We start from the raw sequence: 19,107 nt of genomic DNA, 5'->3' as shown, positions 1-19,107 counted from the left end.
GAGAGCCCGAGTTGGGTCCTATGTGTAGTTAGTAAAGAAACGTGAAGGGCCGGTGCTGTGGCATAGCAGGTAAAGCCCCTGCCTGTGACATTGGCACGTACGGGCACCAGCTCATGTCCTGCTGCTCCACTTCCCATCCAGCTCCCCGCTAGTGCTCCTGGGAAAGCAGTACAAGATGGCCCAAGTGCTTGGGCCCCTGCACCCATGTGGGAGCCCTGCATGGAGTTTCTGGATCCTGGTTTTGGCTGGCCTAGCCCTGGCCATTTAAGGAGTGAACCAGACGATGGAGGATTCTTTCTCTCATATCTTCCTATCTCTCTGTAACTCTGCCTTTCAAATAAATAAACAAGTCTTTAAAAAAATACTTGAGAGACCATTGAAATGTTAATCTATACAGAATATTGGGTAACATTATTGAATAATTCTTGATTTTCTTAAGCGTAGTGTGGTATAATGTGGTTTTGTAAGATAACGTCATCTTTTAAAAAAGTAAAAATGCTTTTCCCAGGCCATTAGGAAGGAGCTGGATTGGACGTGGAGCAGCCGGGACTTGAACCGGCGCCCGTACGGGATGCCAGTGTCTCAGGCAGCAGCTTTACCTCCTACACCACAGCGCCAGCCCCAGATAATGTCATCTTAGAGAGATATGTGCTAAAATATGAGGGCACCTCAAAAAATTCACAGCAAAGATGGAATTAAAAGATAAGTTTGTCTTATAATTCATGCCTAGTTTTTTCATGCTATACATTTTCACAGACTGAAGATCCCTCATCTTTGGGGGAGAAAGTATCACGTACGTGCCTGCAGCTGATATTAAGTATATTTATTTTCGTATGCATGTATGCAGACATATATATATGTATATGAAGTGAGTACATGTGCGTGCATGTGTGCACACGTCCATACATACCCACTGCATACGGAATGTACGTAGACAGAGACAGTGCGGGTGGGAAAAACATTGACCCTTGTTGAAACTGCCTGAAGGAAATGCAGGTGTGTATGATATTGGCCTTTCAAATTGTCTGTAGCTTTCACGTTGCAAAGAAAAAAAAGCCATTTTGTTAAGACAAGACAAAGGTCTTTGTTCTGAGAACAAACTGCAGGCTAGGGGCTCGGTTGCTGTGAGCGATGTGCTTCCATGGCCAGTTCAGAACCCGGAAGGCTCCAGACCGGGAACCCCGGGCCCTCCGTGTGTCTGCGCCTGGAAGTCCAGGCCCACCTTGAGACCCTTGGGCGGAGGAAAGGGGGAAGCGGATGCCTTCCCAGGTGGACCGCAGCCTCTGACAGCACCGCATTTGCTGCCGGCTGCCTTCACCCCGGCGCCCTCCTGCGGACTGGGAAGACGGGGACGGTGACGATGGGGACGCTGCCTGGCCCGTGGCTGACACGCCCCTCCCCATGCCTGGGCAGCTGCTGCCGCACTGGGCTGTGGCTGCTGACTTAGTTTATCCCTTTGCTGTTTGAGAGACTTCCAACTGGAGCACGCTCCTGGAGCACACTTGAACTTGCCTCCTTCTGCGGCTTGTCTCGCTGCGAAGCCCACTTGGGTTTGGGGTTTGTTTTTGGTCTTTGGACTCAAACACAGACCAGTGGAGGCAAATATAACCAGGCTTCTCACAGATACCTTGATGTTTATAACGTCCTGTCTTCAGCCACAGAAGAGCTATGGTTTCCGTAGTTCAACAATTCTCGTTTTCAGGCAACGCATCTGTCCCCATGCTCTCCCTTTTGCTTGCTTCTCGTTTATTAAAATATGTTTATTACAGCTTGCCTCTCCAAGGCAAGCCAGAATCAGGTTGCATTCTGAAGCTGCTGACCTGGTGGCTCGGCAGAATTAAAAAAGAGGCTCCTTTGGTGAGCTGAAGGTACGGAGAGTGGATCCCAGGAAGCCGGCACCGTGCTGGCCAGCAGAACATGTTCGCTCTGCTTTCTCTCCTCTGTTGGGACAGGCTAAAGGGGAAACGCTAAGGGTTGGCCTGCAGGCTCTGTTGTCTCCCAGGGAGGCTGTGAGTGAGCAGAAGTGGAGTCTCGGGTCGTGAAAGCTGTCTCTCTTTCCCTCAGGATATCCTGGGCAAGGACATTTTGGAATTCTGCCACCCGGAGGACCAGAGCCACCTGCGTGAGAGCTTCCAGCAGGTACTGCCGCTGACCGGCCGCAGCACATGGCTGCGGCTGGCAGGCTGCGAGGTCCTGCTAAGGCCTCGGTCAGGGTCAGGGCCCTCCTGGGAAGGAGCTCACAGGGACACATGGGGAAGTCATTCCTGCCCAGTGGTCATGCAGGGAAGAGGCAGGGGACAGAGACCGGAGACCGGGGAGGGGAACTGTGCAGGAGAGGAGCTGCAGGCTGCAGGGCGAACAGAGTGAACACGGCGGGGGGAGGGGGAACATTCCACCAGAGGGGCAGCACCAGAGGGGCAGAAGAACACGGCCCAGCTGGAGCACCCTTGGCAGCTCCTGCAGCTGGAGGGAGGGGGAGGGCCGGGCAGTTCATGGGCCCTGGTGAGGCCACGGGTAGGGGCCTCGGATGCCAAGGGAGGAAGCGCCCTCTCCAGCCCTGAACAGGCAAATGAGGACTCCTGTGTGGAGCTCTGAGCTTGCATGCCAGCAAAGGTGGGCTCCAGGAAGTGGGCGTGCCAGGATGCCGAGTGAGCACCTGTCACCTTCTGAGCCTGTCTCAGCTGGGTGCGAGGAGGCAGGAGGAGGAGAGGGAGAGAGAGCGAGGTCCGGGGCAGAGGGGCGGATACTTGCCTCTGTGCACGGGATCTGGCATCTCAGGGAGCCCTGGGCAGCTTCACAAGATGAGGGACTTCTCCCGAGAGAGTAAGAGGGGCTTCTCTGGGACAGCGGAGCACCCCTAGCTGAGGCCTCGCTGCCGACAGGCCATCTGTGACCCGCTCCGTGTCCCCGCGAGCTCGGCTCCGTCTTCCGGAGGGAGCGTCACCCACTGCTGCTTCTCTTCCCTCCTCAGCCTGCATGCAGGGTCCTCTTCTACCATCTGCCTGCACCAAGACACCCACACTCTGTCTTTGGCCACCACGCTGCCTGGCCCCTGGGTGGCCTTGTCCTTCTGCCTCTGCACCTGCCCAACGCATGCACTCGGACGCCCAGTCCGCTCCATGCAGAGGACACCTCCCACCCCGCCCTCCGCGGGTCCCTGTGCACCCTCTGCTGCAGCCTCTCTGTCCCCTTCACTCCCACCCACTCTGTGCATCCCACTGCAGTACTTCCTTGCGGCTCCTTCTGCCTTGACTCTTGTCCCACCCCAAGCATTCTGGGAACACAAATCAGGCCTGGCCACGGCTTTCCTGAAAACCTGCCAGCAGCTTCCCAAGCTGTCTAGAATTAAATGCATGCTCCAGGCTCTGTGTAAACCCAGCCCTGTCTTGCCCTCCTTCGATACTTTTACATCACACAGGCCTTCTGTGGGCTCCGTCAATGTGCGTTTCCCCACCTCAGGGCCTTTGCACATGCTGTTCTCCAACTGGAGTGCCTTAGGTGAGTGGAGTTTCTTTACTTAAATCTAAGCTCCTGTGAGGAGGCACCTTGTGGTTAAAATTCCCACATCCTGCATATGCCTGGGTTTGAGTCTCGGCTCTGGCTCCTAAGTCCAGCTTCCTGTGTTGCAGCCCTGGGAGGCAGCAGGGGACGACGGCTCATATGGTTGGATCTCTGCTGTCCATGGTGGAGGCCTGGGCAGAGGCTTTATCCTGGCCTAGCCCTGGCCATTGTCGGCATTTGGGGAGTGAAACAGCAGATAGGAGCTCTCTGTGACCGGTGTCTCTTTGCCTCTCTCTCTGTCTCTCTTCCTCTGAAATGAATAAATAAAACAGACAAACACAGCCCAGGCTCTGTGCAGGCGAGCTGTGTGTTTCATCATCGTCTCCCCCCTCCCCGGGGTGAGGCCCAGTGCCGGAGGCGCTTCCCATGAAGCGGTCTGCGTGGGTCAGGTCCCCCAGCCATCCCATAGCAGGATGTTCTTGTTTGGGGAAATGTGTTTGCTGAACATGTGGGGATTGTGATCAACTTTGCATCATATAGCACAGGTTTGGGCTGTTTTAGCTCCGGTTTTCTGGGTGTGTGGAAAGCAAGCTGGAACAGTGGCGAGGTTCTGTGGCCTTTTTGCATTCTTTGTTTTCTGTAAGCTTGACCCCTACGCAGTAAGCCTGGTCGTCCACACTGTTGCATGGCACAGAGAGGCACAGAGAGGTTCAGCTGCCTGCCCCCCGTCCCACAGCAAGGCAGGAGCAGAGCCGGGGCCGGGGCCAGGCCCGCCTCCCTCCAAAGCATCCTCTTACAAAGCCGCGCCCCGTGCGCAGGTCTCTCTGGCCGGCGGCACATCAGAGGTGCCTCACTGCTGCTGCTGTTGGAGTCTGCTTGGTTTTGAGAAAGAAAAGAAGTTAAACATCTGGGCCCGCCCGGGTCTCCAGTCAGGAACTCTGGCCCCGTGAGGCAGCAACGCCCAAGAGCTCCTGCTGGGGCTCCGTGGGCCGCAGCCGCGCAGCCACAGGAGGACTTGGAGCGCGCCCAGCCTGGACCCCGCGCTGTGTTCCTTGGGCTCTGGCCACCGGCAGTTGACGCAGGGAACAAATGTTGATAAAGGGAAGTGGTTCATTCTTGCAAAAGCACGGAAGGGGCTGTGTCAGCTGAGGGTCAGCCCTGGAACTCCGGACTGAAACACAAGCATCTGAGAGGCGGACAGGAGACGCGTGGCGGGGGGCTGTTGTGAGGAGTTTTGAGTTCGGTGCAGTGACAGCGAGCCGGCCCCGGGGCTGGGAGATGTGTCTCTGCTCTGGGATTCCCTCTCTGGGCCACAGTTACCTGGAAGCCCAGTGGAGGGGCTGAACCCACTGAAATCTGAAGCAGGCTCCCATCCCATCCCTGCCCTCTCTGTTCAGACACTTGGCATAGCGATGATGGCGATGGTGATGCTGATAGTGGTGATGATGGTGATGATTGTGGTGACGATGGTGGTGATGGTGGTGGTGATGGTGATGGTGGTGGTGATGGTGATGGTTGTGGTGGTGATGGGGGTGATGGTGATGGTGATGATGATATTTATGGTAGTGATGATCGTGATGGTGGTAATGATAATGGTAATGGTGATGATAGTGAGGTTGATGGTGATGTTGATGGTGGTGATGATGATAATGATGGTGATGGTGGTGGTGCTGATGGTGATGGTGGTGATGATGATGGTGGTGATACTGATGGTGATGGTGATGGTGATGGTGGTGATGTTGATGTTATGGTAGTGATGATAGTGATGGTGGTAATGATGAAAATGATAATGGTAATGGTGATGATATTGATGTTGATGGTGGTGGTGGTGATGGTGATGATGGTGGTGATGCCAACCGTGACGATGGTGATGGTGATGGTGATGATGGTGATGTTGATGGTGGTGATGATAATGGTGGTGATGGTGGTGATGGTGATGCCAGTTGTGATGATGGTGATGGTGATTGATGGTGATGGTGGTGATGCTAATGGTGGTGCTGATGGTGATGGTCATGGTCATGGTGGTGATGGGGGTGATGGTGATAGTGATGATGATATTTATGGTAGTGATCATCATGATGGTGGTAATGATAATGGTAATGGTGATGGTGGTGATGCCAATGATGGTGGTGGTGATGGTGATAATGATGATAATGATGGTGATGGTGGTGATGATGATGGTGATGGTGATGGTGGTAATGATGATGGTGGTGCCAATGATGGTGGTGGTGATGGTGATAATGATGATAATGATGGTGATGGTGGTGATGATGATGGACCTATTTTCATGAAGAGCATCACTGACTTTGCACTTGCTCTTTGCCAGCTCAGGCATCAGCATCACGCCTGAAGTAAGTGCAGTTGAATGCATGACTGCCTGGAGGCCCTGACCATGCCCACTGCACAGTCCAGTCATCCAGGGCAGGGCGGGGTTCCCAGCCTGCAGCTCAGGCTGTGCCAGTGCTAGGAGGAGCCCTCCCCACACATCTTCACTTTGCCAAAGGTTTAGCCTTCCCACGGATGAGCCCCACACTGTGTCCCTCCAGGAGTGCATCCAGGATCCCAACCACAGCCTGTCTCTCCTCGCCTCCAGTAGCCCCGTGGCAAGTGATCGTGTGTGTTCGAGGTGGTACTTAGCATGCTGTCCCCGGTCACAGTTATCTCAGACGTCTGCCGCCCTGGCTGGATGAGACACTCTTTGGGGACGGAAAGTCTGCCTTGGCAGCAGTGATGCACGGGGTCAGGGAGAGCTGGGGTCCAGGACTTCCTGTGCCACTCCTCAGTCACCAGGCCCAAGGGCAGAGTGTCCGACTCCTCGAGTTCACTTCCAGATACACAGGGCGTTGCCAGGTGGACCACAGGAGAAAGTTCATGCAAGAGGCAAACCTGGTGAGGATGCAGCAGCCCCGACCCACCCCAGACCTTGGGTCTGTACGGGCCTGTGGGTGAGGAAGCCCCTGCACATCTTATCCTGGGTGTGCAGTCCCACCAGGGCTAGGGCCACCGATCTTCCAGTGCCACCCCCGCTTCTACTTCCATGCGTGTTCCCCCATGGTCCCTGCCCCAGAGCCCTCTGTTCTGCACACCCACGTGTTGTCTTTGTGTTGCTACATCTGTGGATCTAACTATGAGGGAGCCTCCATAAGTTCTTAGACAGAATTATGATTGTAGAAATTTCCCATAAACTTTTGAAGCCCCCACCAAAAAAAGAGCAGCTGGAGCCAGAGAGACGAGCGTATGATTGGGAGGGTTGGGTGCCCCGCAGTTGTCTGATCCTGGGCAGCATACGTTGTTCCTCTGAGTCCCGGCGTCATCGTCTACAGAGTAAAGCCTGACTCGTGGGGCTCACTCCTGCAGGGAGGAGGAAGCTCACCAGGCTCCACCTTGGAGAGTTCTCAGAAACCGCTCTGCAGCATGCAAATCATGTTGGGGGCGGGGGGGCGGGGAGTAGCACACTGTCAGGACGCTCCTGAGACATCCACTTTCCATACCAGATCAGGTTCAAGCCCTGACTCTGCTCCCCATCCAGCTTCCTGCTAATGCACACCCCGGGACACAGCAGGGGGGGCTCGAGTACTTGGTTTTTCTGCTACCCATGTGAGAGACGCAAATGGAGTTCCCGGCTCCTGGCTTCAGTCTTGCCCAGCCCTGGCTGTTGCGGTCATTTGAGGACTGAACCAGATCTTTCTCTGTCTGCCTCTGTCTCCATCTTTCTGCCTTTCAAGTCAAATGAAAGTAAATAATAAAAAGTGGCGATGGATACATACAAATAACGAACGCATAGAAATTTATCCTTTGGGAGCTGGAATTGTGGCGCAGCAGGTAAAGCAGCCACCTACGATGCCGGCATCCCATGTGGGCACCGGTTCGAGTCCGGGCTACTTCACTTCCAATCCAGCTCCCTGCTAATGCACCTGGGAAAGCAGCAGAATTGGCCTAAGTCCTTGGGCCTCTGCACCCATGTGGGAGACCTGGGTGAAACTCCTGGCTCCTGACTTCCATCTGGCCCAGCTCTGGCCCTTGTGGCTATTTAGGGAGGGAGTGAACTAGTGGATGGAAGATCTCTGTCTCTCTCTCTGCCTCTGCCTCTCTGTAACTCCACCTTTTAAATAAAATAGATAAATCTTTAAAAAAAATTATCCTTACCTCGCTGAGAGCAGAATGAGTGTTTCACAGTGTTAAACGGAAGTTAAGAATCTTTCATGTGAGGTCTGAAGAACTATGTCGGTGCCTACAATGCAGCCACACACCTGAGTGAGGTGCAACCTCTGGGGGTGCTAGCCCCCAACTCAGAGCTGCCCAGCAGCCAAGGCAAAAAGAGAAACACTCGGCGTGTAGAGTTCTCATGATGTGGTTTGTTAAAGCTACATAATCCCATTATAGAAAGGGCATTGGTCCCCTGATGTCCCACGCAAAGGTGCAGAATGACCCAAACGCAGGGCCCTGTTTCACAGGGGGACACGGGCAGGGGGCTCCCCCTCTCCCACCGTCCTCGGCCGCAGTGCCCCCATTCTAAGGCCCCGCAGGCTTTCGTGGCGGCCGCACGGCCAGTGCCTGCCCCCCCCCCCCCCCCCCCCGCACTCTGGCACCCTCCTGCTTCCCGCTGACTTCCTTCTGCAAATGTTTTCTCAGGTGGTGAAGCTGAAAGGCCAGGTGCTGTCAGTCATGTATCGATTCCGCACCAAGACCCGGGAGTGGATGCTGATCCGCACCAGCAGCTTCACCTTCCAGAACCCCTACTCGGATGAGATCGAGTACATCATCTGTACCAACACCAACGTCAAGTACGTCCCAGCCTCCGCCCCCGCCCCCTCGGGCTCAGGCCCCGTGACTTTAGCCTGCAGCTCTTAGTTCCTGCAGCTGCACACCCCGGCGCGGCGTCCCTCCCCGGCTCCTCCTGCTCGCGCCCCTCCCGATTTGTAAGAACCCAAAGGACTGAGGGATGACCCCGGGGCCTTCCGTTCCCTCTGACCAGGGCGGGCTGGCCCCTGTGCCCATTGCTCTGTCTCTGGACGTGGGGCCAGGCTGCAGGCCCTCCCTCCATGCTCCCTGGAGCAGCTGCTTGGTCCTGCCAGAGCTGGGGTGGAGGGAATGCGGCTGAGCTCTGGGGCATGGGGCCGGTGGCCTGTGGGTGGGCGTCGTGGGGACAATACTGCCCAGACATCGAAGCTTCCTCCCTGCCCAGGGCCTGGGGAATGGGGAGGGAGGGGTCCTAGGATGTCCGCTCGCTCCTCCATTCCTGTGTCCCACGCATGTGAGCACGCAGCTCGCACCTTGGCCTCGCCACTGTCTGGTCATGTGACCTTCATCCCTTAGCCTCAGTTCTCTTCTGTGAAATGGGTTGATGGTAGCTCCTCATAAGGTGGTTATAAAGAGTGAATGAGGTCAAGCGCCCAGCTGTGGGCCAGACACCGGGTCCAGCTCGTGGTGGGCATGGGTGTGGGTGTGGGCAGGTCGCACCTCTTCTCTGGATAACTCCAAGGACCTGACCTGGGTATAGGATGATGTGAAAGTGACAAGGCACTCAGAGGAAAGTGCTTCAGGGTCACAAGGCTGCTGTTAGGCCCAGGACATCAGCACTGAATGATCAGTTGGATCATCCTGTTCAGTGCCACAGTCTCTGAGCTACAGGGGCACTCAGCCCGTGGGGACACAGTAGGCTTGGCCGTGGACCACCTTGCCCACCTGTAGGCTGATGTCAGTGTTCTGAGCGCTTTTGGCCTGGGCCAGGCTGAGCCCTGCTGCTGTTGGGTGGATTCCATGCACGTTCGATGTCGGATTTTTCCGACTTCCATGGGTTTGTTGGGCTGTAACCCCGTGGGAAATCTAGGAGACTCTGCAGCAGGTCAAGGAACAACACAGACAAAGGATGTCCCAGGAGATGTTGGCACGTGGACGCCACGCCCAGGGTGGCAGGGTGAACACCCGCGCACGAGTCCCCGAGTGGTCAGTGGCACCGCCTCCACCCCCCCACCTGCCGCCCGGTTCTCCCAGTGCAACACTTAGGCACAGAGTTCTCTCTCAACGCTAGCAGCCCCTCTCCTCGGCAGCCTGGGCCCGGAGACGTCAGGCAGCTGCCCTGGCCTCCTGGCACCTCGGCTCTCACCACTGCCCGCGGTGGCCTCTCTGAGCCTCTGTCCTTGAGGGTTCCCCTGAGGGTCCCACAGCCACTGTCCGCTCCGGGCAGCCCTGGCCCTGCCTCCCCAGCCTTGGTGCTGGGCCACAGAGCACAGAGCTGAGTGCCCGAGGCTGCGCGAGAGGCCCTGAGCGGCTCCCCTACCTCTTCCAAGTGCCAGTCCCCTCTTCTGGAAGGTGGGGAGGGCAACAGAAGCTGCTCCCCGGGCTCACGGGGCCCTTTGCAGGCTCTGCACAGAGAACAGCCTAACAGCCCAGCCCGCAGGGCGGCACAGGGCGGGTGGTCCCGGCAGCTGGGACTGACACTGCCGGCGGCCGTGGCAGCAGGGGCCCTGCCACGTCTTGGGACAGCTTGGCCACGTCCCCTGCCGGCACCAACTGGCGGCCCCACGTCTTGCTTGGTCTCCTGCATGCCCTGCCTGCCTTCTCCTCAGGGCACATGACCTGGCCTTCCAGTGATCCCAGGAGCGGAGTCGCCCTGGTGAGCCTCCTTCTCAGTCCGCTCCTCCCCTCCCTGTCTGCCTCCCTGCACGGGCAAGGCCTCCTCCTCCTCCTCCTCCTCCTCCTCCTCCTCCTCCTCCTCCTCCTCCTCCCAGGGCTACCCACTCCACTTCCTGCTTCTCCCAGCACATCCTCCGTCTCCCACATCCTCTGGGCCAGGGCCTCCCCGTGGGAGCCTTCAGGCGGGCACACAGCTTCCTGGTCTTGCAGAACCGCTGCCAATCCAGGGTTTCCTGTGCTGCGGGGCGCTGCCAGGTGTGTCCAGCAGAGCCTCCCTCTGCACTGCTCGTCTCTTCTTCCCCGGGGCAGCCCGGCACCGGCCGCAGCGCTGCTGAAGCTGCGTTCCCAGCAGCCACCACGGCCCCTCATGGCAGAGCCCGTCCTCACTCTCTGACCATCTCCTCTTCCCCTCCGAGCTCACCCGGTGCTTGGATTCTTCTTCCTCTTTATCCGACCCAACACTCTCCTGGTTGTCAGTCAAAAACCCAGCTTTGCAGAAACACGGCTTTTATTTCTGCACATGAGTTTAACTTAAACTTGATAAACTCGGTCACACTGGCAGCTCTAGATTCTCCCACTCCTTTCAACATGGGAAGAAGGTTCTGCACCCAGAGATGAGAGAGGCGTCCCTAGTGCCACGTTCATGACTGGCCCCCGCCTTGACGAGAAGGGGAGGCTTGGGGATGGGAGTGAGAGTCAGACAGCCTTCAGTCCCATAGGTAGGGCGCAGAGAGGGTGGGCATGGCACCAGCCCCTCTTTCAGGAGCTCTTAGAGTGGAAGTAACAGCAGGTGCCCCCTGATCTGATGGAGCCAGGGGGCAGTGGGGGCCCTGGAGGGAGAGGAGGGAGAAGATGCCAGCCCAGATCCACATCGCATCTGCACAAGCCGTAGCTTAGCCCCAGACGCACAGCTCACACCTGTTACAGCCCCACCCCTGCCCCAGCAGTCTCGGAAGTGGACAAGCACTTCACCCATTCAGAGCCCTGGGCACTGTTCTAGAACCTTCGCCCTCTGGGTGCCAACCACCTGGCTTTGGGCCAGGACTGCCTCTCCCATCTTGTCCCTTTCTCTTCCATTTACCTCTCTCTCTGCCTCCGCCTCCTTTCCAGACCTGTGTCCATTTTCCCAGCCTTGAGTGTCCAGGGTTCCTGCCCGTGCCAGGGACTCTGAGGCCCTCTTCCACCCATCATTGAGGCTGCCTGTCACCTGAGCTTCTAGGCTGTTGTAGGAGCAGCCGAGTCCTGCCTGTCACTGACGCAGGGTCCCTGACTGGGGGCCCAGAAGAGACTTCTCGATTTGGGTCTGAGGAGCAGATTGGAGCTTGGGTTTTGGAGACTTGACAGTTTCTCGCATTCTTCATTCACTTCGTTCGTCGAGCAGGTGCACGCTTTTGCTGCGACTGAATGCAATGCAGCAGGTGCTCCGTGAGCTCGGTGGGAGGACAGGGCTGGGCCGGGCCGAGGTGCTCCACGCAGCTCCTGCCAGCAGGGAGGAGCCCGTGTGCCCCAGAGCTAAGGCTCGGGTTTACTGATGTGGGCAGCGTAGAGGGGGCAGTCGGGAGGGGCAGGTGACCTACGGGGGAGACACAGAGGAAGCAGAGGGGCCTCCGAAAGCATCGCCAGTAGGGAACAGGGCAGCAGAGCCTGGAAGCAAAGCGAGGGCCCTCCTCTCTTAAAACCAGCCTCCTCCGGCTGAGGTTTTGCCGGGCAGCACTGACATGGCAAAGCTGTTCTGTGCAGAGGCTGCGTCTGTGTAGTTTTCTGGGAACGTGGGGCTCCCGTCTGGCAGAACGCCCCCGCCCCGCCCGCCTTCCACCGGGGGAGCCGGAGCCTTCTGCACAGAACGCGCTGTGGCAGGACACAGGGCCTGGAGAGCTTGCTGTGGACGGTAGAGGGCAGCGGCGACCGTGCCTGCCACCAGGCCAGCTTGCTTCGGAACGGAGCGAGGCTGAGCTTGGCCAGCAGCAGGCGGCCTTGCCGTGGAGATTCTGTGTTCTTGGGAGAGAGCTCTGCCGAGTTCAGCTGCACGCAGTGCGGGGCATCCAAAGGAAACTTCCTGCGGGACTGAGTGTTTAATGTTTAGCACTTGTGAGAAGCTGCGGAAAGGAGGCCCTGGGTCTCACCCCGGATTTTTTTTTCTGTCCCGTTGAAGTCTGGGAAAACATAAGCCGGTTTAACACATTGCTCACTTGTAACTTTTTTTTCATTTGTATTTATTTATTTGAGAAGAGACAGAGAGAGACGGAGCACTTGCATCCCATCCACTGGTTCACTCCCCAAATGCCTGCACGAGCTGGGGCTGGGAGCTGGGATCCAGGAACACAAGCCCAGGTCTCCCGCGCGGGTGGCAGGAACCCAGCTCCTTGCGCCACCCCCACTGCCTCCCAGGGCCCCCACTAGCAGGAAGCTGGAGTTAGGAGCAGAGCTGGTATCAAGCCCCGTACCCCGTGTCTTCACCACTAGGCCAACGCCCAGCCCTGGTCCCTTGTTCCGCAGCATGCGAGGTCCCTGGACTTGGGGGTCAGCTCTTCGTTCCCAAGCGAGCTGTGCCCTGGTTCCGAGCTCGCGTCACTCCCAGGTTTTCACGTCTGCACAGCGTCGCCGCTATGCTGTCTCCATTTAGGGGAGTGAGCCACGGTTACCACCAGGACCTGCGGAGCCCTTTCCTGGGACGGCTTGTGGTGCCGGGGTGTGTGTGTGTGTGTGTGTGTGTGTGTGTTCTTAGTACCCCACCCCACCCCCCACAGTCACGCTGAGTCTCCACACCACTCACATACAGAGTGCTGGTTGGTGCAGAAGTAGTAGGAAGTTTGCATTCCTGGAGCCAGTACAGAGCTGGAACACCCGAATGGTGGTCTGGGGCCCTGCCTCCCATTCTGTACCCAGAGCCCCACAGGCCCTGTGGAGCCCGGCTGCCACGCTCCATGCTGTCCTGCAGGGTCAGCCGGACAGGCCCGGGACAGGGAGTGACCCTGGAAAACGCACTGCTCCCTGCCCCGTCATGTCCAGCCGGGCCCCTTCCCAGGCGTCGGGAGCCCTTTGTGGAGGGCTTGCAGGTGGCGTGGTGGGAGCTGAGAGCCGTCTCTGGGCTGCAGAGCTCACCAGGCCCTTGTGCCCCCCCAACCTGGGTACCCCCAGGGGTGCGTCCCACGCGGCCTCCCTGGTGGATGCTTGCTCCCTTCCTGGGGCTGAGTGAAAACCTCTGTCCGAGGAGTCTCCGTGCACATCCTGGGCACCGGCTGGCAGGGAGCTGGCCTCTCAGGCCTTGGCCCTGGTCTTCGGCCGTCAGCCCGGGCTGATGGAGGCTACAGCGGGCCGCGGCGAGGGCCGCCTGCCTCCGTGCGCCCCTGAGCACCGCGCTGGCTGCCTGTCTGGCATGTGTGCTTGCACTGAGGTTTATTTTCACTCTGCTGCTGTGGAAGGCCCGGGGGAGCTTCCTGAGGCCCCTTTTTGGGATGGGGCGGCCCGCGGGTCAGCGCTGCTCCTTCCACAAGGGCCAGCTGTGGAAGCAGAAGCCCAGAGGGTGTGGGACGGGGATGCGGGCTTCCCAATCACACAGCCAGGGGGGCCAGGACCCGGGGGATCCGCGAGCCGTGCATGACACCTTCCTTTCTCTACTTCCGAGTACAAGGAGCCTTCTGTGGGCTGGAGGAACGGGGAGCCAGCCCCGGCCTCATGCCTTGACCCGTATCCCTCCATCTTGCAGGAGGGAATTCCTCCCTGCACGCCGCCCTGCGCCAAGGCCGGGGCTCTGCGAGGGAGAGTGTGGTTTGCACAGATCCCTGCTACGGTGCGGTGCCCACTGCAGCAATCCCATGAAATCCCAATGGCTCCCACCTCGTGGCTCAAGACGGTGTCCTGCTGAGCCCAGGGCTCTGGAGCGGGAGACGGGGCGTAGTAGTCGTGGCTGCCACCGTGGCAGCCCAGGGCAAAGGAAGGCGTAGCCAGACAGCCGTGGTGGGAATCTTGTGTGTCGCCCCGGGCACGTCCCGGAAACTTCCTGAGCCTCCGTCCCTCCATCTGTGACCTGGGGAACACTGCACAGGTGTGAAAATGCTGGCACAGGGCTGGCTGTCGGGCCTGCATTCGGATATTAGAGGCCCCACGGCTCACTAGGCTAATCCTCCGCCTGCGGCACCGGTACTCCAGGTTCTAGTCCTGGTTGGGATGCTGGATTCTGTCCCGGTTGCCCCTCTTCCAGGCCAGCTCTCTGCTGTGGCCCGGGAGTGCAGTGGAGGATGGCCCAAGTATTTGGGCCCTGCACCCGCATGGGAGACTAGGAGACGCACCTGGCTCCTGGCTTCGGACTGGCACAGCGCGAAGGCCATAGCAGCCATTTGGGGAGTGAACCAAGTCTCTCTCTCTCTCACTGTCTAACTCTGCCTGTCAAAAAAAAATGAGGGTGACAGAGCCCCCCAAGACGTAAATGAAAATAAAGCAAAGCAGAACTGTAAAGGAGGGACAAGAAAATGCAAGCAGTGATGGTCTCGCTGTGGTCATGACGCAGATTATTTATTTAAATTTAAATATTTATTTAAATATCAATTTCTTTTGAAAATTATTCTTGGGGGTTGGCGTTACAGCACAGTAGGATAAGCCACTGTCTGTGACACCAGTTTCAGTCCGGCTGCTCTGCTTCTGATCCAGCTTCCTGCTGTTGTGCCTGGGAAGGTAGTGGAAGATGGCCCACAGGCTTGGGCCCCTGCCACCCACGTGGGAGACCTGGATGAAGCTCTTGGCTCCTGGTTTTAGCCTGGCCCAGCCCAGGCCATTGCAGCCATTTGGGGGAGTGAACCAGCAGATGGAAGACCTTTCTCCTTCTCTCTGTCACACTACCTTCCAAAAAAGTAAATCTTGAAAAAAAAGTTAAAAAGTTATTTTTAAATTGTTTATTAATTTACTTGAGAGAGAGACAGAGTGAGAGAGACAGAGTGCTGACTCACTCCCCAGATGCCCAGAATGGCCAGAGCTGGGCCAAGAACTCAGTCTAGGCCTCCCACATGGGTGGCAGGAACCCAAGTACTTGACCGCTACCTGCCACCTCCCGGGGTGTGCATCAGCAGGGAGTTGGAATCGGGAGCAGAGGCAGGACTGGAACCCAAGTCTCCAATATGGAATGTGGGCATTTCGCCTGGCTTCTTAGCCATTAGGCCAAACACCTGCCCTTGGAAATCACTTTCAGTGCCGGTCCACCAATCATGGGCTTCGACTGCTGGGGTGAGGGGAAGCCGTGTGCTCTGCTGTTGTCCTTATCATTAGCAGGGAACCAGACTGGAAGTTGGAGCAGCCAGGACTTGAACTGGCACCCGTAAGCGATGCTGGCATCACAGGTGGTAGTTTAACTCGCTGTGCCCCTAATAAGCCGTTTTCTCTCCCAAATGGAGCAGGCTGGTGGAGGCAACCCCACAAAGCACATTGATGTCAGAAGCATTAGGTCAGACCCCGGCTCTCTCCATCAGCCACAACCTGCCAGCCTTCTTGTCTCTCAGTTTGTCTATTTCAACATGTGGGTAAATGGACCATGGTGATAGCTTGGTGTGCGCGCTGAGTGAGACCAGGTGGACACCTGCCAGTGGACAGGTAAGCAGGCGATAGCTGCAGCCAGCTGCTTGCTCAGCAGTAAACCCACCTGCTTTGCTGGAGTTTGCTTTTAACATCTGTTGTGTAGTGCGGTATCTTTTTCCCTGCACAAAATGAAGTCATACATCAGAATTTATTTCCTGAACAGTTCAGCGTGGCAGCCTAATCTATGAGACACAGAACTCAAGAGTCTTGATTCGGGGTGTTAAAATTAAATAAAACAACTAAAAATGGAAAACAGTGCAGAGCTCCTTGGGGCATGGCACCTGTGCCTGCAGAGTGGGACTGTGCCGGGCTCCACCCTGTGCCGCCCCTTCTGCTCCTCATGCCTCTCTGTCGACTTCTTGTTCCCCAGGCAGCTGCAGCAGCAGCAGGCAGAGTTGGAAGTGCACCAGAGAGACGGGCTGTCGTCCTACGACTTGTCGCAGGTGAGTTGCTAGGAGATTTCTTTCCCAGTTGGAACTGTCTCCATCCCAGGAGACGAGAGACTCAATCCAGCCCTTGGCGGGAGCCCTCTCAGCCCCAAGGGTGCCATCCTCCAGTCAGGAGAGCCGTCACCACCAGTGCTGGGGACTTCAAGGTCACGGGGAGACTCTGGAACTCAGCGTCAGAAGCCAGCGAGAGCCAGTCCTCTGGCCTCCTGATCTTCTCCTGCCTTTGTGCTGTGTCCACCTGCTCCATGCGCCTCGTCCTGTAGCTGTGCCCGGCCCGTCTCTCCCCTCCCTCTCCCATCTCCTCCTTTGCTGTCTTTCCTTGCTGACTGCTTGGGTTGCTGTTGGGCCCCTTTCTCAAACTTTACGTTGCCCAGATTTAGAATGAGCTGTGTGCTTTTCACTGGTCTCTCTCCAAGGTGTGACGCCAGGGTCCCTGTGGTCACCTGTAGTTCTCTGCTCCCCCTGCCAGCCCTTCAAGCCGGAAGTGCTGGTGACTGCAGAGGGAGGGGCTCTGGGGACAGAGAAACCAGGGGCTCATGGACCCTGCCCAGCGTCTCACCCGTGTGGTGCTGCTGTGTTCTCACGCACCGCCAGGTCCCGGTCCCCAACCTCCCCGCTGGAGTTCACGAGGCCGGGAAGTCGGTGGACAAGGCTGATGCCATCTTCTCCCAGGAGCGAGACCCCCGGTTTGCCGAGATGTTTGCAGGAATCAGTGCGTGTAAGTTTCAAGCGTCACTGCTGGCGGGAGGATGCCGGGGTTCCGGGCGCTCTGACCGGGGCCACTGCTGCAGGGTATAAGAAGGTCCGGATTTGCGCTCTCCACATGCCCTGTCTGCTACTATCAGGTGCCTGGGACAAGCCCCCTGGGACCCCGGCACCACCTTGTTGGAAAGGAAGGGGGTGGAATTCTTGGGCTCTCGTCATCCATTGCACAGTTGAGTTTTATTAAGCCCTTTAGAGACATGTCCCAGTTTAAAAAAAAATTACAACTTAATTGAGTGCATATAAGGAAACACATTTTAGAATAAAAACATAAAGAGAGAAAATAAACATGAAAATGATCCACTGTCCTTCTACCTGAAATTCATCCACTTTAGCTTTGAAAATTGTATCCCTTGTATTGTTCTACACATCTGCATTCTTTCTGTGTAGGCTGTTGAGCTCATTTTTTCCTGATGGCTCACTTTTTAAAAAATTTATTTATTTATTTGAGAGGCAGAGTTATAGAGAGAGGGAGAGACAAAGAGAGAGGTCTTCCACCCACTGATTGACTCTCCTAATGGCCACAACGGCTGGAGCTGGGTTGATTTGAAGCCAGGAGCTTCTTCTGGGTCTCCCACATGGGTGCAGGGGTGGCCCAAGCACTTGGGTCATCTTCCACTGCTTTCCCAAGTGCATTAGCAGGAAGCTGGATGAGAAGAAGAGCAGCCAGGTACCGGCACCACAGGTGCACAGATCCGCGCTACCCACTTACACTTTCTGAAAATCCCACTCACCCAAGATGGCACCTGTTTGGTAAGTGAATCAGAATATAGGACACAGGAACGGGAGCAACAGATCGGAAAAGTAGTGATGATAAAAAGCGAAATTACTGCCGCCTCTGGAATGAACGCCTGCCTTGTCAGAAGATGCAGAAGATGAACGATGAAAACCAGAGTCCCAGATTTCAAATGAATTCAGCAAGGATCCAGAGGGGTGTCGGACTGGGGGCAGTAAAATGATAAGAAAAAAATAACTTCTCATCAGTGTGTACTATCTGGTCTCTGACATTCATAGCGACATTTAGCTTCAGGTGTGTGCAACCATAGTTAGGAAGGAGAGAGAGGAAGAAGGGAGGGAGGGAGGGAGAGAATGAGAGGAGAACCTGAGGAAGTGGTTAGCCAATCACAGAATTCTCAAAAGAAAAGCACAGTGAATAGCAAGCCAGACTGCGTGTGGAGAAGGATGAACTGGTTGGATACCCAAGGACTCCTGGTTGATAATTCGCTGTCTAAATACAGCACAGCCAGGCAAGATGCAGCAGACAGACCCTGGAGAGAGAGGCAGAAATGAGTGGCAAACTCAGCCAGAGCTGACCGTCGTTGTGAACGGGGGAGGAACCAGGGGAAGCATCCAGCAGGCTTAGCCCACAGGGCAGAAGGTTCAGCCTGAAACAAAGTTGTGAACATCAGGAACCATTGGCACAGTGAAAGCTCAAAGGATCAGGGCCCAAGAAGCTGCCGAGCAAGCCCCACGGGCGGGGCAGTCATACTGTGCCTTTCTTCACTGGTGGCGGATCAAGTCGGTCAAAATCATCAAGACGAAGATTTGTAAAACCAAGGCTCTTCACGTATACCAGGGGAGCGTCCAAACCTCACGGAGAACCTGTGTTGTGAAAAAGCTACGAAGGGATTTCAGAATTTCAGGGCACTAAAATTAGCTTTTAATCCCATTTCTCACGGGTTGTTTAAGCTCCCTTGTGTGGACCGAATGTTGTACCTTACATATGTGCTGGAGCGATTAAACATGCACTGTGTTTGCTATTTACCCAAACCACAGGGGAAAAAAAAAACCTTAAACACAGAAAGGGGAAAAATGGCTTGCATTAAGTTTATAGGCAAGGAATGTTCCCTGGGGGCGGGCCTTTGGCACAACAGCTAAGACGCAGCTTGGAATAGCCACACTCCCCAGCTCTGCTGCGGATCCCAGATTCCTGTGCACCTGCACCCTGGGAGGCGGCAGGTGATGGCCTGCAGCCCACTTTGGGAGACTTGGATTTTGTTCCTGGCGGCCCAGCCCCAGCTGTTGTGGGCACCTGGAGAGTGAACCAGCAGATGAGATCTCTCTCTCTCTCTCTCTCTCTCTCTCTCTCTCTCTCTCTCTCTCCTTTCCTCCTCCCTCTCTTCTTCCTTTTCAAATAACCAAATTAATACAAAAATTTTAAAACCTGAATAATAGTTAAAAAGGAGGAGCACCC

General features: G+C 56.4%; 1 protein-coding gene across 8 annotated transcripts in view; it reads left to right on the top strand.

Moving 5' to 3' along the window:
• Positions 1-19,107, top strand: part of ARNT2 (aryl hydrocarbon receptor nuclear translocator 2) — a 189,885-nt gene that overhangs the window by 151,281 nt on the left and 19,497 nt on the right. For all 8 annotated transcript variants that reach the window (XM_051834290.3, XM_051834295.3, XM_051834289.3 and 5 more), the window contains exons 11-14: positions 2,065-2,139; positions 8,134-8,285; positions 16,073-16,145; positions 16,746-16,869. In XM_051834290.3, the coding sequence (XP_051690250.2) occupies positions 2,065-2,139; positions 8,134-8,285; positions 16,073-16,145; positions 16,746-16,869 (424 nt within the window). The remainder of the gene's footprint in view (positions 1-2,064; positions 2,140-8,133; positions 8,286-16,072; positions 16,146-16,745; positions 16,870-19,107) is intronic.

Source organism: Oryctolagus cuniculus, chromosome 12, assembly GCF_051225735.1.
Source record: "Oryctolagus cuniculus isolate XC-2025 breed Fujian yellow rabbit chromosome 12, ASM5122573v1, whole genome shotgun sequence".
In the NCBI taxonomy this organism is placed as follows: Eukaryota; Metazoa; Chordata; class Mammalia; order Lagomorpha; family Leporidae; genus Oryctolagus; species Oryctolagus cuniculus.
The sequence above is the reverse complement of the archived record's forward strand: the minus strand, read 5'-3'. Positions and strand labels throughout refer to the sequence as shown.